General features: G+C 48.8%; 1 protein-coding gene across 7 annotated transcripts in view; it reads right to left on the reverse strand.

Moving 5' to 3' along the window:
* The window catches only part of FAM168A (family with sequence similarity 168 member A), a 218,205-nt gene that overhangs the window by 7,771 nt on the left and 193,790 nt on the right, over nt 1–16,644 (reverse strand). For all 7 annotated transcript variants that reach the window (XM_054829276.1, XM_054829249.1, XM_054829259.1 and 4 more), the window contains 3 exons: nt 9,452–9,577; nt 2,874–3,016; nt 652–826 (listed from right to left, as the gene is read on the reverse strand). In XM_054829276.1, the coding sequence (XP_054685251.1) occupies nt 652–826; nt 2,874–3,016; nt 9,452–9,577 (444 nt within the window). The remainder of the gene's footprint in view (nt 1–651; nt 827–2,873; nt 3,017–9,451; nt 9,578–16,644) is intronic.

Consider the following 16,644-nt stretch of genomic DNA (forward strand, 5'->3'; position numbering starts at 1 on the left):
AGGTGCGAAAGGATGAATGATGCATTTCTTGGCATAATTCAATATCCAATCCTAAGAATTGTTAATGAGAGAAATACAGGCTTCGGAGAAAATAAAACCAGCCCGTGTCCTTACTTCGTGCGCTATCAATTAATTGCAGTTTGAAGCAATCCTGCACGTAAAATGCAGAGCGTTTGAGATCCATAAACCAACGTTAATGTTCGTTTTGTCAAACAAAAGCAAGACAACGAGCATCCTAAAAAAGGAACTTGAGGATAGAAACACAACATTAGCTGAAGATGGGCAAACCTGGTTATTCCTCTTCTTATGGAACAGACGGAGGAAAGAATAATATATTTACGGATGCAGGAGTGCATCCCTTTGGAGTGAGCCAAACGAACGGTCTCCTCTGCTAACCTAAAAACTGACTCAGCTCAGTATCAGGAGCAAATTAATTGATTTTTTTTGCCTGCAAAAGAGCAGTAACCAGCACGCAAAACTGGCAGACGAAGCTGCGACTAGCTGTGTGCGAGGCCGCTTGCCAGATGCACCCTGCAAGGCTGCAGGCAGCACGGCTCCAGCCAGGACAAGTCTCCTGCACAGGTTCTTTGGGTATGTCCCATCCGAGAGATGAAACTACGGCTGAAAACACAATAAAACTTTCCTTCTTACCTGCTGACATTGCCATGGTAGTCCCAGCGACCATTCCCATGGCCACACCGTTGGTCCTGGGCGCAGCGACCGGGGCCGGATAGATGGCCGATGGGATGCTGTTGGGCTGAACCACGGTGGTGTGATGGATAACATGAGGCTGTGCCGCGTACACTGGCTGGGTGTAATAAGCTCCCTGTTTGAGAAGGGGAAAAAGAAAAAAACAAACCAAACCCCACCATCGTCTTTGTCATTTGATTGAGAGCAGAAGCCAAAGCAAGTGACCTGGAGCCCGGTGTTTTATTCAGAGGCAATCACCAGCTCCGTGTGCAGCAGGTGTCAGCCCGGTAACACAGAGCATGCCGTCAGCAAGGAGTTACAGCCGCTGCGGCTGCAGAGCCTGCGATGGAGCAAGCAGCGACGCTCTCGGGGCCCGTCCTGCCGGCTGCGGCAGCACAGCCCCACACCCACCCCCTGCACCACAGGGGACATAGGAGGTTCCCAAACCCAGCCCGTATCCCGAGCCCGGAGCGACTCTGCTGGGATGGTCCTTCGCTTCGAAGCGTCAAGCCCTCAGCTCCTCCGGATGCGTTGCAGAAGCAATATTAAGACAATGAAGGCGTCACGCGTAGCTGCTGGTACAAAGAGCTGCCCACGGGCCATCATTCGAGCGCTAATGAGGGGCTGATCCTTCCCACAGGCAAGCTCCTATGCTTGGAGACCTGGCCAAACAAGGATGAAGCCAACCCCACGGACGTTGGGAATGATCCCTGGGATGGATGAGGGCAATGGGACCGGGAGGGGGATCGGCATCTTGGGTCGGAGTGTCAGCTCAGCAGGGCAAACCATGCTGCCTCCGTTTGGTGGGATGAAATGGAGCCTGGACCCAAAAGACTTTGGCTACTGGTGTAGAAAATGAACAAGAGATGGAAGAAAAGGAGAGGCCGCGGCTTTTGGCTGATCCCAAGGCGCCTGCTTGGGTCTGGGAAGCGCGTTGTCTTCTCAGGTTTCCAACGGGAGACAGAGGGGCTCGGAAACTCAGGCTGGCGAGACCCACAGGGTTTTGAACCAAGGGGGAGAAGGATGGGTGGGAATAAAAGACGGGAGCCAACAGAAAAAGCTCCACATCCAAAATAATGAAGGGCCTGAAACGTGAGCAGCGCAAGGGAAAGAACGGCCGTCCCCGGAACAGGCAGGGACACGGCCGGTACCTGCAAACTACGGCCGGGCAGAAAGATCAGAGGGTTTAAAACAACAAAGGGAGGTTTTATTGGACATTAGTGAAAGCCAGTAAGAACCTCTGAAGGTATGGATTAAGGGGAGAAGGAGATGCAGGTGAACTATTAAATTACTTCTTTCTTTCAGGAGCTTACTCAATGAGAGGAGAGGTGACGACAGACAAAGTCGGCAAGAGGAGATGCTCTGGTCTCAGCAGGGCGTGGATAAACCGCTCCGCGAGGTTGTAGCTGCTGGAGAAGTTGGTTATTTGGCATTAAAGAGGAAGGGAAAGCCAGGGAAGCTGCAGGGCCAGATTGCTCCAAGGAGCTCGTGATCTTCAGTGGGAAGGGGCATCAAGGTGATTTTTGGAGGACACCTGCCCTCAGTTGCATCCCTGTGGAGGATCTTGGCCCCAGCACATAGCTGGAGGCGGTGGCAATGTAGGAGCAGCGAAGATGGTACTGGAAACCCATCCAGGTGCTCAGGGAGGAGCTGCTCCATGAGGACATGAATCTGGGTCGGGCCTCAAGTAGCTTATGCTGGTGAAGGTGACATGGGAGCTTTTCCATGGGAGGTGGCAGGAGAGAGATGCAAGTCGAGCGAGATGCCAACAGCCATCAGCAAGTGGCCCTTAGGGTGACCCAGACTCATCCATGGCCCTGGGGAAGAGCAACGTTGAGAGCTGGGGGAGGGTGGGGAGAGCTGGGTGCAGGGACTGTCCCAGAAACAGTGAGCCCCATGTGATTTTTGGAGGAAGGGACCTGATCCCCAACCTGGCCAAGCTACAGGGATGCCACTGCATTGACTCCACTGCACACCAACAACCATGCAAGACCACCTCTCATCCAGAGGATCCAACAGAGGAAGCAGGAGAGCCACCCCAGCATCACAGACACCCACCAAGCCCCACCAAGCCCCTCCATCCCATCAGGACGTGGATGCTCAGCCCTGACATCCAAGGACGAAGCCCTACCAGAGCCACGGGCTGCATTTGCAGACCGTTGAGCGAGGCGGTGAGCACCTACCTGGGTGTACAGGTTCTGCTGTGGATAGGCACTTCTGATGGGGTACATAGCGGTTTGGTACGGATTCGGAGACGGCGAGTAGGGAGGAGGTGCGTTGTTACTCTGGGTCGGTGGGACCTTGTAGGGAGTCCCCGCAGTGTACCCTGGCAAAAAAAAGAGCAGTCCAAGTTAGGGTGAGGATTTACAGCCGCAGAGCCGGTCCACCCGGCACATGAGCAACGCAAGACGCCATTCGTGATGCTCGCTGGGCATCACTCAGCATGGAGGAGATGTACCAAGAGGCACCAGCATCTCCTGGCATCCCATGAAACCCACGGAGCTGAGACCTCCGAGTCCGATGTCTAGCCCCTGGCGAATCGATCACTGCAGCCAGGGCTGCATCCTCCACCCGGCCCGGCAGCCTACACCGGCCATAGAGCTGATGAACGTTCCCAATGGTCAAGGCATGACTTGATGGGACTCAACTAGCTCTTAAATCACCTAAGAAAGCAGTATCCCCACACCTCCTTGCCCATCTCTATACATCTACTTGATTAAAATTACGTTTTCCCCTCTCTCCTCCCCAGATTTTTCTCCTTTCATCTTTTTTTTTTTTTTTTTTGCTTGGGATGTGATGGGGAGAACCGGAATTTAATCGCTGGGGGATCTAATTTCATGGCACAGTCTTGCTGTCCCCTGCCTGTGTCCCAGCAGCAACACCGATGCTCCAAACCTCCAGATTAAGAGATGAAAATGATGCATGGCTTTAAGTATTTCATCAAGGTGGGCAGCGCGGAGCCGTTTCACCTCCCGCAGAGGGCTGCGCCCATCAGCTCACCCTGCGGATTGGAGAGGCAACCCCACATGATGCTCCAGCACCTTTCTACCTGGCCCGCTCGCTGCAGGCTATTGGCATTCGCGACAAAAGCAGCAAATCTGCTTCACTGCCGTTAAGAAAAGCCATTTGCTCCGTTCGGTAAACAGGCACAGCAGGCTGCTGGCAAGGACCGCGGAGCGGCGGGGGCTTGGGAGAGCAGCGGTTGGGCAGCCGGGGAAATGTCCCCCGCAATATTTTCAGCTTTGTGATCCTGACGCGGCAGATTGCAGCAATTTTTTGTCTTTTGTTGGGATGCAAGGAAAAGAAAATGGACTTCAGCACCCCGCAGTCTTCCCCAGCATCCCGACAGGATGTTTAGCTGGAGCATCCAAGTCCCAGATTGACACTTTATCGAAGGTCTAAAGAAACCTTAACTTATCTCGCAGCATTTAGGAGATGCTGAGCGTACGGGGAACAAACTAAAATGAAGGATCCTTTCCAAAACATGGAAAATTGTCCCGAAAAATTAACCTAACCTAACAAAAAATAACCTAAAGGATAATGTGATATCAACTGACCTGCTGGCTGGGGGTGTCACTTTGGGTTTTTGCTGCGATTTGCATTAAGTTCTGAGTTGTCTGGTGCTTATAAAATTAGATTTTCCTTTCAGGAAGACCCAGCGGTACCAGCTCAAGATCCTCTCATGCGAGTCTGATCATATTTGTCTTTTTCTAAAAGGCTCGCCCTGGAGCGAGGACATCCCATAAGGATCTCCACTCTTCTTCTGCTTCCTTTCAAGGTACCTTCCTATCTATTGGCTTCCGATGAATACGGGGTCGACCCCCATAACCTCCATCAGTTTTGCTCTCCGAAACAAAGGATTGGCGCTTAAGTTGCTAAATTGGGGGAAAAAATCCTCAAGAATACTTAAAGTTGTGCTTTACGGAGATTTTTTTAGGGTAGACTAAAAGCTGAGCTGATGCCCCAGACTGCATCAATTATGCCGTGAAGGCGTCAAGGTGTTGGTCACAGGTCAATAAATGGTTAAAAAAAAAAAAATTGGAAATGGTTAAAAAAAATCTGCTCGCACAAGCAAGGAAAAGTGCGTGGGGTGGGATGGCTGGTGAGAAATGGTAGCCAGCTCGTGCAGGAGGGCTGGGAGAAATCATCCTTAGAGCAAATGGGCCTTGAAGATTGTGTAGGATGGAGAGAAGTCAAGGCTTAGCCCAGCAATAACGTCTAAACACTCAAATATAATGAACTCATTTACTCAACCAGTGTTCAGGGCAGCAATTAATGAAGGCCAAGATTTCAAGTCTGCTAATATCCCATATTATCCGCCCGGCACTGAAACAGCGTGAAGATAACAAGGAGCTTTCTAGGAACTCCCAAACAGCATCTAACCGCCTCCTGATTACTGCAGATTGGAAAAAAAAAATCTGTTAATTAAACAGCGGAATAGCTGTGACCCTTTTTCTCACTCACATTAGCAGCAGAGCAACTATCTTTAAATGCGAGATGGAAGCAGCGAGAGGAAACGCAGGTTCGAAACGGCCGTATTCACCACGGCAGCAGAAGTTGAGACTCCTCCCTCATGAGGTCCTCCAGGAACCCAACGACGTCACCTACAGACCAACCAACCTTCTGTTTTTCAGTCTTACGGATTTTTATTTCCATTCTGAACTCATTTTTTTCAAACAAAGACCTTGGAGGCCGGCAGTTCTCGGCATCACACTTCATTTCTGATGGACGTCTGGAGATGTGAACCAGCTCAAGGCTGTGTGGTTTCACTGCCTTTGAATGCTAACACTTGCTGTGGTTACCCAATTGCTGAATCACGGACAATTTAGCTACAATATTAAAAAAGTTATTAAACATAATAGGCCAGGCAGATGTAATCTTCCATGTTTATAAACTGGGAAAAAATAGAACAGTTTGCGGGTAAAAATGAAGCATAATCAAGTTTTAATGACACAAGATGATGGATGCTCCTCTCGGAAAAGCGTGTCTGACAGCTAATTTTAAAGCCTAATTATGACTATCTAACACCTTATTAGGATTAGGAGGTTGGCACGGCCCGTGCTATTGCCGCTTTGCGGTTCAGCAGCAGGCTGGGATTTTAAAAGCAATAGCGAGCCTTTAAGCTCCAGCTTCAATTAAAATTGCTGATTAAATCCCTCGTGCCACTCTAGAAAAATCTCAACCTTATTGATCCCGCAGCACAGAAGTGCCCTGAATTGCACAGATAAATTTTTCTGTATTAACTCTAAGGTTGGCAAGGGGGGGGAAAAGCTTCGTGCGGAATTTTGTATCACCAACTCCTCTTGTTTCCACATGAAGGGTTCGCCACAAGATTAATTCCTTAGATGGATAAGGAACTGGTGGGATGGCCACGTCCAGAGTTGCAGTCAATGGGTCAATGTCCAAGTGGAAACCAGTAACGAGTGGCTGTCCCTCAAGGGTCGGTACTGGGACCAATCCTAGTTTATGTCGTCATCAATGACATAGACTGTGGGATCAAGCAGGTTGATCCTCAGATGACACCAAGCTGAGTAGTGTGGTCAATACACTAGTAGGACAGGCTTGAGGAGTGGACCCAGGTGAATCTCATGAAGTTCAACAAGACCAAAGTGTAAGGTTCTGCATGTGGGACAGGGCAATCCCCAGTATCAATATAGGCTGGTGGATGAAGGCATGGAGAACAGCCCTGAGGAGAAGAACTTGTCACTGGTGAGTGACAAATTTGTCATGACCCAGCAATGTGCACATGCAGCCCAGAAAGCCAACCGTGTCCTGGGCTGCATCACCAGCAGCGTGACCAGCAGGTCGAGGGAGGGGATTCTGCCCCTCTACTCCGCTCTGGTGAGACCCCCCTGCAGTGCTGCGTCCAGCTCGGGGGTCCCCAGCACAAGGAGGACATGGAGCTGTTGGAGCGAGTCCAGAGGAGGCCACGGAGATGATGTGAGGGCTGGAGCACCTCTGCTATGGAGACAGGCTGAGAGAGTTGGACTTGTTCAGCCTGGAGAAGAGAAGGCTGCGGGGAGACCTTAGAGCCCTTTCCAGTCCCCAAAGGGGCTCCAGGAAAGCTGGAGAGGGGCTGGTGCCAAGGGCAGGGAGTGACAGGCCAAGGGGAATGGCCTGAAGCTGCAGGAGGGGAGATGGAGATGGGATGTGAGGCAGAAATCCTTCCCTGTGAGGGTGCTGAGGCCCTGGCCCAGGTTGCCCCGAGAAGCTGTGGCTGCCCCTGGCTCCCTGGCAGTGTTGAAGGCCAGGTTGGATGGGGCTTTGGGCAAGCTGGGCTAGTGGAGGGTGTCCCTGCCCATGGCAGGGGGGGTTGGACTAGATGATCTCTGAAGGTCTCTTTCAACCCAACCTATTCCATGATTCCATGATTCTATAAAAATAGACTTGCATTTTTTCAGTAAATTCAAGCGGTGTCTAAGGAGGCTGCGCTCAATGCAGGCAAAACAAGCTCTGAAAACTCATCATTAAACGACAAAGGGCCGAAAGGCAAAGGCGTGTCCCCACACTGTAGGCAAGGCCAGGATGAAGGCACCTGGGCAGCCCCTACCCAGCCTTTGAGCCCATGCATGTCTTGCCACCATCTTTCATTGCAGGTTCACAGCCCAGTTGTCCCCTCAGCACCTCTTCTGTGTTACTGCTGCAGCTGTGTGGAGGTACTGAACATCTACTGCATCATTATTCATATTTATCCCTGTTCAGCATGCAGCGCCAGTCCGTACTGGTGGGCACTCCTCACCCTGGGACCAGAAGGACTCATCTCCCAAGCTTCTCCTTGGCTCTCCTCCATCCAGATCTGACACCTTGCTGATCCCATACTCATGAGTAAACTCTCGCCCCTCTCCTGCCACGGGAAGGCTGTTCTCCCAAGAACAAAACCTGGGCTAGGTGAGATCGAACCGAAGGACAGAACCAATCTGGGATACCCAACCTGAAATGCTTCTGATTTTTCAGAGCCCGTGCTTGAGACGGCATCTCCCAGCAGAGCTCTGGTGAAGCCAACCGCAGCTCTAAGCCTGAAGCATCTCTGCAAATCAAACCTCAAGGCTTTATCTACTAAATTTAATTTCCAAATTAAATGTGCCCAAGCCAGTTCTCTGGAAACGAGGCCAGCCTGCCTGGGTCTGGCCGGTGACTGCATTATTAATCTCTTTTATCACCCACACTGGGTGGCTGCAGCCAAATTTTGGCCCCAAACCCTTTCCTACCCTGGTACCTGCTCTTGCTCACTCTGATTTCGAGGAAGGAATCTCACCTGTAGCAGCCTGGAGGTGCAATGGGGAGGAGAAACATCCAGGCATGGGTTGAACTCCAAGGGAATTTTGCTGAATAATATCTAGATTTCTACTAATTACAAGCTGAGATTTTTCCAGACACTTACAACTCAGTCAAATCCGGTCTGGCGTGAAATTAGGTGCGATGCAAAGCCCACGCACCGTGTCAGGCATACAGCTCCCACCCCAAAGAATGGTAGGGACATCCCTTTTCAAAGAGAAAGTCTTCCAAATCTTTTTGGAACCTATCTTTTAATAGGTTTATTTTTAATAATTTTTTTCATTTAAAAAAAAAAAAAAAAGAGAAACAATATTTCTTCCTCTCATCTCATTCTATAAACGATTTCACTTAGCACAAAAAGGGAACCTGGAGCAGCCAAACGGCGAGGAACGCTTCAACCCACGTGTGCGCATGGGCGCAACGGTCTCAGCCTTGCAAACGTGGCCCATGGAAAGTCACTTTAAGATACCTTATATTTTTTTCTCCAGATATGACTGGGAGTTTCTCCAGGTCCCAGGGGTGTTTGGAAAGTTAATTTTGCATTTTGAACCTAGGAGTGGTCCCACCTCATGCTCACAGCACACCCCGTGCTAGCCATGCCCCGGCTTTAGCAGGCAACACGAGGTGAGATCAGGCAGGAGCGGTGGGGCAGGGGCCAGAGGACACCCCACATTCCAGGGGAAGCACCGGGGGCCTTATCAGGGAGCTTATCACCCCTCCTGGAGGCACTATTTGGCCTCTTACGGGATGAGATTACAAGGCTCCACCTGGAAAAGCCTGTTTGGCTGCCATCCATAAGCAGCATCTGCTCCCCCTGCCAGTTAGAGTTAAAAGGTGGGAATTTCACCCCGGGTTCCTTGAAAAGCATGATTTTGGAATTCTCTCTTTCACTTTTAAGGTAACAGGCAATAATTTCCCTTTGGTTTTTCTACACGTGCTGTTCTGCTCAACTGCAGAGCGTCACCACTGCAGACATACACCTGCAAACCACCTCGGGTTGCTCCTGGGGACCAGATGCTCAGCTGAGAGTCCTTCACCCTTCTCCACTTGACTTCCTCCTCTAGTACTCGAAGGGTCAGTGCTCTCCTTTTCATGCTCCTTCATGGGTTCAACACATGCGAATAGAAAGGAGCAGGGACGCTACTTCATTTTCAGAAGAAAAAAAAAACCCAAGAGCTCTGCAAAAGTTCAGCCCAGAAGGGAACTGCAGCAGCAGCGCAACGCTCCCACCAGGCAGCTCTGGCAGCAGAAGGTAACGGATCCGCTACCTGGTGCCACCGAGCACCCCCAGGACCTGCAGCACCCTCACCTCTGTCAGCGCTCAGTACCCAGGGAAGGACACACGGATACCTGCACGGACATGAATGATCCCATCCGTTGCAAACAGGCTGATCCCAAGTAATCCCACCCCAAATAACCCACAGGAGGGGAGGCAAACGGGCACAAAATAACAAAGTAAAACCCCAGAATAAAAAGGTTTATTTACTGAATGCTGCAGAAGAAGCCTGATAAGTTCTGTTCTCGGTCCCGGTGTCCACCGGGAGGTGAAAGGTGCCCTCCGTGGCACAGGAGGAGGAGGTCTGTGGCCAGGCTTGCTTCATCAGAAGTGTAGCTTGAGTGGAGACAGAGAAGAGGTGTCACACAGAGCAATGAAGATACAACTTCCCACATTTATGTCACGTTTGCGCCACTTTGCTGCTCTCTTCCTTCCCTTTTAAGGACAACTATCCATAGGAATTTCACACCGTGGTTCCTCTCACCCCACCTGCTCCCCACGGAGGGATGGTTTGCACAGTGCATTGCACCAAACCAGTTACCTATCCCAAAGGACTGGTTTCCTGAGCCATTTGACCTGCATGAAGATCTACACCTGGGGGACGTGGACCAGCAGAGCCACCATCCCTCCCCAGATACCACTGTGCCTAGGGACCAGTAACGGCCGTCCTTGGCCTTGTGTTTCCCAGCTGGAAAACAGACTGAGCCTGGTGTGCAAGGCATTTGATTCACAGCAAAAGCCTTTGAGATGCCTGCATGGCAGGGACCACCAGTGGACAAGGTACTGGTTGCTGTGACCATCCCATCACAGCATTAGGTTGTCCTTGGAAAGGACTGTCAGCAGAAGCAGTGGCTTTGGGCAGGTCGCACTGTATCCTAGTTTGTGGAAAAATATTTACAAAGCCAAGCGAAATAATCCAGAAGAATCTTAAGAGCCAAATCTTGTGGGATTTGAGAAGGGACCAACAGAATTTAGTCATTTTGTGGGTCTTACATTTTCTGAAAGAGGAAAAGGTGTTATAACTGCCATAACGCACCTCTGTGTGAAGTACCAGCACTGGCTATACCTTTATCCTATATCCAAATACATTGCCAGTGCTTATCTAAGAAGGACTGCCATTACACTGAAGGCTTTCTGGAGCATATCTACGGAGAAGGCAGATCACCAACACAAGCCTACAACTAGGCTCCTTCCCAAAGTTGGGACCTCCAGGAAAGGCTTAACAGGTCCTTCTTTTTTTTTTTTTCCTTCTCTGAAACTGTCCTAACTTTTTGTTCCAGACTAATCTCAAATGGTGGCCCCCATCATCCTTGGTTTAAGTCCCACCACCTCCCAACAGAATGCACACATCTCTTGAAAGCCTCGGCCAGTTATTACAGCTCGCTGCTCACCAGCTTAACAAGCTGTTCCAGCTGTCATTATAAAAGAAATAAGCTCCAGGTTTTTGATGTACCACAGTAGGTATTTCACACACCCAGCTACTAAGGAAACAAAACCAAGCGAGGGTTGGGCCATCCTCAACAAGCCGCTCAGCGGTTAGACCTTGCTGTGAAGTTGTGGAGGGTAAAGGAGGTAAAATGATGCAGCTGCTGGAATCAAAGAAAATCACTGATTTATGGCCTTTTTTAAAGGTATTTTTTGTGAACGCAGAAGCTAGACGTTGACATGCTCTCTCTACACCATATTACGGGATTACCAAAGATCTCTAGAAGGTTGGAGGTCAGGGCATGTCTCCCTGCTTGGGTGCTGTTAGGGACAGGTAGGATTTCTCCAGAAAAGCAGTAAAGGGATTTTGGGTCAGATCTGCAAACTCAAGAGACTTCTGAAGGAAAAAAAAAAAGGATCTTTGGGCAAGAAAGGAACAACAGAGACGTGATTTTGTAGGCAGGGAACTGTTCCTGATAGCAGAACCAGCCCAGCTCAGACAAAGCTGTCTGGGGCAGAAAGAGGAGCTCTTTGGGAGGGACACCATGGCCCGCAGGAGGAGATGATGGGTTCCTTACCCTCCCGTTGGCCCCAAGGGAATCACACGTGAAGACATTTTAAGGCTGCATTTCATAACTCCTTCTCCCAAGCAAGTTCCTACACCCGAGGGGCTCGGCACTAAGCCCTACAGAAGGGACCTTATGACTTGGTCAGGGCTTGTAAACCTTTCTGCAGCCCAAAAGCAAGAGCAATGATGTTTCAAACCCCTCCAATGCCTCCATGTCTGCTCAGACTCTTAATAACCATCTCTGAAGATGTAACTGTGAATCTGGAGTGCCACAGGGCTGGAAGTTGGGGACAAGCGATTGAGGAGGCCAAGGAATAATCGACACTGGTTCCACAGCCTATGCCAGCCATGCCACAGGTCATAATGGTTGGACACCACTGCCTAGAGAGAGCAGAGAAACACTGCTGCAGGTCTGTTGGTCCACCAAAAACTCATGAGACCACTCTCCTAGTGTGGGACAGAAATACAGGAGCATGGAGGACACCCAGCAGTGATGCTTTAATGGATAGCATGGCATCATCAGCTGTGTGGAGATGTTTATAGGTGCAAGATCTGACTGGATGGTGCTCTGCTGCTGGAGACATGGAAACGTGCTCCTCTTTCCTTAACTTCTTCAAGAGAAAACCAGTAGGTTCAAAGGGAAGTAAAAGATTCAGACTGCAATTTCTCCTCCACCCAAGTACTGATCACGTTCTGCTCTGAGCCTGTGCCCCCCCTGCAAGGGTTTGCGAGTTATTAAGGATTTCCAAACTGCCTTGCTTTATTTTCCATGGAACGCCGCACTCCTGAACATCACACTGGAGAGCTAATTCCCAGTGCTGAGACAGAAACACTCTTTCACTTACGCTTTTATTCAAAATCAGATTAATTTTTGCCTCTGGATTTCACAAAGGTTTTAATATCCAAGACTGATGAGACAATTTATTTAGGTGTTATATGAATCCTTCCTCAGTGGTTTCTCCTCTCCACATTAGACCTACCAAAAAATCAAGGTAATTTGGGTCTGAGATGGCTGGGACATTGCAACTTATAGCTAGGCATATTCTTTACATTAAATCATGGATCCTTGGAGAATCCATCGCTTAAAACTAAAACAAAAGGTCAACCAAGGAGACTTCTAGGAACATTAATATCTTCTGGTCCTTTGCAAGAGCTACAATGGACAGAGGTTACAATCCAGCCATGACTATCTGATATCATTTAAGGTCTGTCTCCCGCTAGAGTTGTCTGGAGTTGGTTTAGCCTCTCGCCTACGCTGTTCATTGAAAAATAAAGAGGTTTTATTCATTATCTGTTGGATCCCTGGCAAATCTAGTGGTGGGAACTGGGCAAACAATGTGAACTGAGTGTGGGTCTCTGCAGCGCTGGGTCTGGTCTGTCTCCCCGCAAGGAACTCTAGCCAATGTGGTAATGTTCCGGACATATTTTAAGTGAAAAAAGAGCAAAATATGAACCAGATGTGTCTGAAGAAAATTCCGTGAATTAACTGGAGTACAGAATTGCAATGAAAGGACAAAGCGGATGATACAGTATATATGGTATGTATATCTCTTGCTTCCTTCTGCCTACCTTATTCGTGGTGGATACGGCCTTGAGCATCGTACGAACTTTACAATAAGCTTAATTCCCCCGGCCGGCCCATTACCATGTGCAAGTGCCTCAAAATGGTGGGAGCATTTGTTCTTAAAAAGCCTTGCACGGCTCTACGGGATATTCACCCCACCAGACCCCACGACAGCCACCTTAGGGGACCCATCGATGTCCCTAAAGAGTCGACGGGCACCTACAGAGGACGGTTCAGAGCACTTAGGCGGGTAAAGATGATGCCTACGCTTTCCCTCTGCAGAGCAACGTTTCCTCCGGGGAGGACCCAGCAGCAGGAACGGGGGATCGGAGCCTCCGTCCTGTCCCACAACATCCCTACAGAGACCCCTAATTTCCGAGGCCGATTTTTAGAACTATCTGTTCTGCTCTGAAGGGCACTGAAGTAATGGATGCAAAGCATTATTCTCCCCTGCATTATTAATAAACGCCGTTAAAGCATAAGCCAGGCTCCATGCGAAAAGTGCGTGCCCTACTTTCAGGAAAATAAAAAGGCGTGCATTAATGAAGGAAGTTAAAACAAAACAACCATCTCAGGAAGACAGAATGCCTGGGAGGGAACATGCACCAGGCTTAACGAAGACATACATTTTTATTTTTTTTTAAATGGGCGTGCCTCGTGTCTCTGCAGTAGAGTGATTTTCGGCGCTCATTTTTACATACTTGAAAGGATTTATTTTTTTTTTTAATAGCACTGTCCTAAATAATCAGGCTTATTGCAAGCATCAGAGTTTGCAATGCTGGTGTTTTGCAGTGATCTTGCAGCCCGCCCTGTGCCTCTCCCTCTAGCAAATATGGAAAAATGCAACAGGAAAATCACACAAGGCAGAAACTTGTGTTGTTTTAATGAATCTGGATGGAAAGAAATGAATTCCCTTGCTTGATGCAGGGCTCCTTTGGCTGAGCTTTGCAAAGTGCAGTGGCTGGCTGTTACCTATGCCTTGGGAAGGGTTGGTCTGAAATCAGCTGGAGAAGAATTTATAATTTTTTTTTTTGGTGCTCAAACATTAGCAAATATTCACCAGATACCTGACACTGAGAGAGGGAGGAATCAAGACTGGTTCTAGTTACCATGTTCCTTTCCTCGCTGCTGCTGGACCTGCATGGACCAAGGGGACTCTAGACTTCGCCAAGCTCCTCTCCAAGATCTTTACGCTTCTTTGATTGAGGCAATTACAAAGTTTGCAACACTAAATCATTTAATTTTCCATGTGGATCCCAGGGTCTCGGGAACCATGAGGTCAACAGAAGAGCACGAGCATCGCTGACTTCCAGTGCGGTGTCAGGGACTGTAGCGTGAGTGTTTGGAAGACATCAAAGATGAAAGTGGATGGCACATAAGTAGCAGGTATTTGAGAACAAGACTTTTTAAAAATTAACCACCACCGATGTACTTCACTTGGGGTGAACCACACCGAGGGCAGGAGCAGAGGGCAGTCTTCATCTTTGCTCGGTGGTTGATCTCACTAAGATTTTGCATGGAAGCCAAGCAAAACTGATGAGGTTTGGGGCAAGAGACACCTAACCCAAGAGAGCTCATCTGAGGAACACCTTTGGGGTGGACCAGAGAGGGTGATCAAGTTTGTACAGAACAGTTTCTTTCAAGACTGACAGCTGGCTTTCAGTTACAGCCCACAAATCCTGAAGTCACAAGCAAAGGATGCTTTTTTTCAATCGCTGTTCCAAGTAGTATCAAGGGTCGCATTTGCCTCGTTAACCTATATATGGAGAAGCAGATAGCCAAGCAGATGAAACTTTGGTTTGTGATTGTTTCTTTAGCGGTCCTGAAGGGTTTCTGCCAGCAGGTACCAACTCCCTCCCAGCCCAGGAGGTTTGAAACAGAAGAATCTTGTCAGTGGGTGGCATGCCTCCGAGAGCAGCAGTTCTGCTGGGAACACACAGCAGCTCTTTCTGCAGCGAGGTGGCTAAAGGCTCAACCTCTAAAATGCCTTAAAAATACATTCAGAAATAGTCTACGGTTTCAGAATCTAAGATTTTAAAAATAAAGCTGATCCCCTCTGATTCCCAGTGTGTTTGATGGACGGCATGAACCCCAGCAGCACGTTCTTCTCTACGGCGGGGTTATTTCCAGCCTCCTGTATGACAGAAGCTGATTCAATTTGAGTAAACGCTCTCCGTACTGATACAGACGACTGGTTTTAACTCAGCCACTGAACCACAGTATTACTTTAACTCAATTCCATTTAACACAGTTAAGGACGCTGCCCGCTCTGTTGCATGTACCCACTGCCGGAATATTTTACAGAGCTTATTTTGCATTAGTTGTCTCTCAAAAATTCTTGATTTTTCTCCTTTAAGTCTGTTTTCTATAGAGAAGTGACCACAGACAGTGGGTGCAATGCTGGGAGGTCCTGAGCGGTGGAGCCCGCGCCTGTTTTCCGGAGTTATTGATGTGGCATCTTGCCTACGGCAGAATCAAGATCTTAAAAAACATAATTCAATAAAAATTGGCAGGGAGCTGCAAGTAGCTTGAAAAAGCCTCTAAATTTAAGAAAGAGCCGAGCCAGGATTGCCTCTGTAGCCTTTTCTCTACCTCTAGAGATAACGTTGATCGATGCTGTCCTCACTTGCAGCATCACACAGGCTTTTCTTCTCCACTAACTGGCTCTTGCGCATCCCCGGCTCCTGAGCCGCAGAGGCCACGACAGCATCTTTCCTCCTGGCCGCACACGAACAAGCTGGGGGCTGTGAACCATGCCTCCTACGAGATAAATCTCCAAATAGTGGGGGGGGGGGAAAAAACCCCCTGCCATGATATTAAATTGCAGTGATTTCAAGAGCTGCACGACTGTTTATGGGGAGGACGGAGGTTTCTGCATGAGAGGAGTTGGGTTGAGGAGCACTGATTTTCATCTTCACCATTTCCTCGCTAATTTAGCGCTTAGCTATGTTGCGTTACGCACTGGAAGATTTTTGTCCTCAATGCAAAATGACCTGTCAGCTTCCTGGACAATAGGAAATTATGAAAAATATTTTTAAGAATCATAAATAGAGAAACGAAATTTAAACGTTGAGATGGCCGCGAAGGCTTTCTTGCTTGAGCGTTAAGCTGCGTAACAAAAAGATCTGGCAAGGGGCGGGGGACAAAAATGATCAGAGGATTATTTTTTTTTTTTTTAGAGAAAGCAAGTCGGTAAAGATTAGGATTGCAGTTCAGAAGGGAGCGTCGGGGGACTGAACAAAAGGCTGGCTGGCACAAAGAAGATTGACCAGGGCTTTCGTTTCCCCTTTCCCATCATGCAAATCTAAAGCAACAGACAATTATTTGCATTGCTTAAAAAAAAAAAAAAAAAGAAAAATCAGTAACTCAAGCCTTAATTAATCTGCAGAACTGCTTGCTGCAAAGTATTGTAGCGATAAAATATAGCAAAAATCAAAGCACGGGGGAGGTTAAGCATCTTTAATGAAAGAGAGGACACCCACAGCCACAGCCACCAGGACAAAGGTAGGGAAAAATCAAAGTCTTCGTGTTTTTGTGCTTATAAAAGCCGCTGACTAACAAGGTTTGGGGCGGATTATTCCATTCTGAACAATCATGAGGAAACTTCTGAAGGACGATCTGGCTGTTTTCAGGGAGGACAGATCAGGGTGGATGGACAACCCAGCCCTTGCCGAGTGTGGGGGCTCCTTTCTGCTGCGAGGGGGACACAGGATGTGGATGCCGCTGCAGGAACGATGGAGCTCAAGAAGGGGCACCCCAGGGCTCGCCCACTGGCGTGAACCCCAATTTCCAGGGTTATCCCTGTGTTTCCTTGTTCTCTCCTGGTCTTCTTGACCGTTTCCTTGC

The sequence above is a fragment of the Grus americana genome, chromosome 1, assembly GCF_028858705.1.
Source record: "Grus americana isolate bGruAme1 chromosome 1, bGruAme1.mat, whole genome shotgun sequence".
NCBI lineage: Eukaryota > Metazoa > Chordata > Aves > Gruiformes > Gruidae > Grus > Grus americana.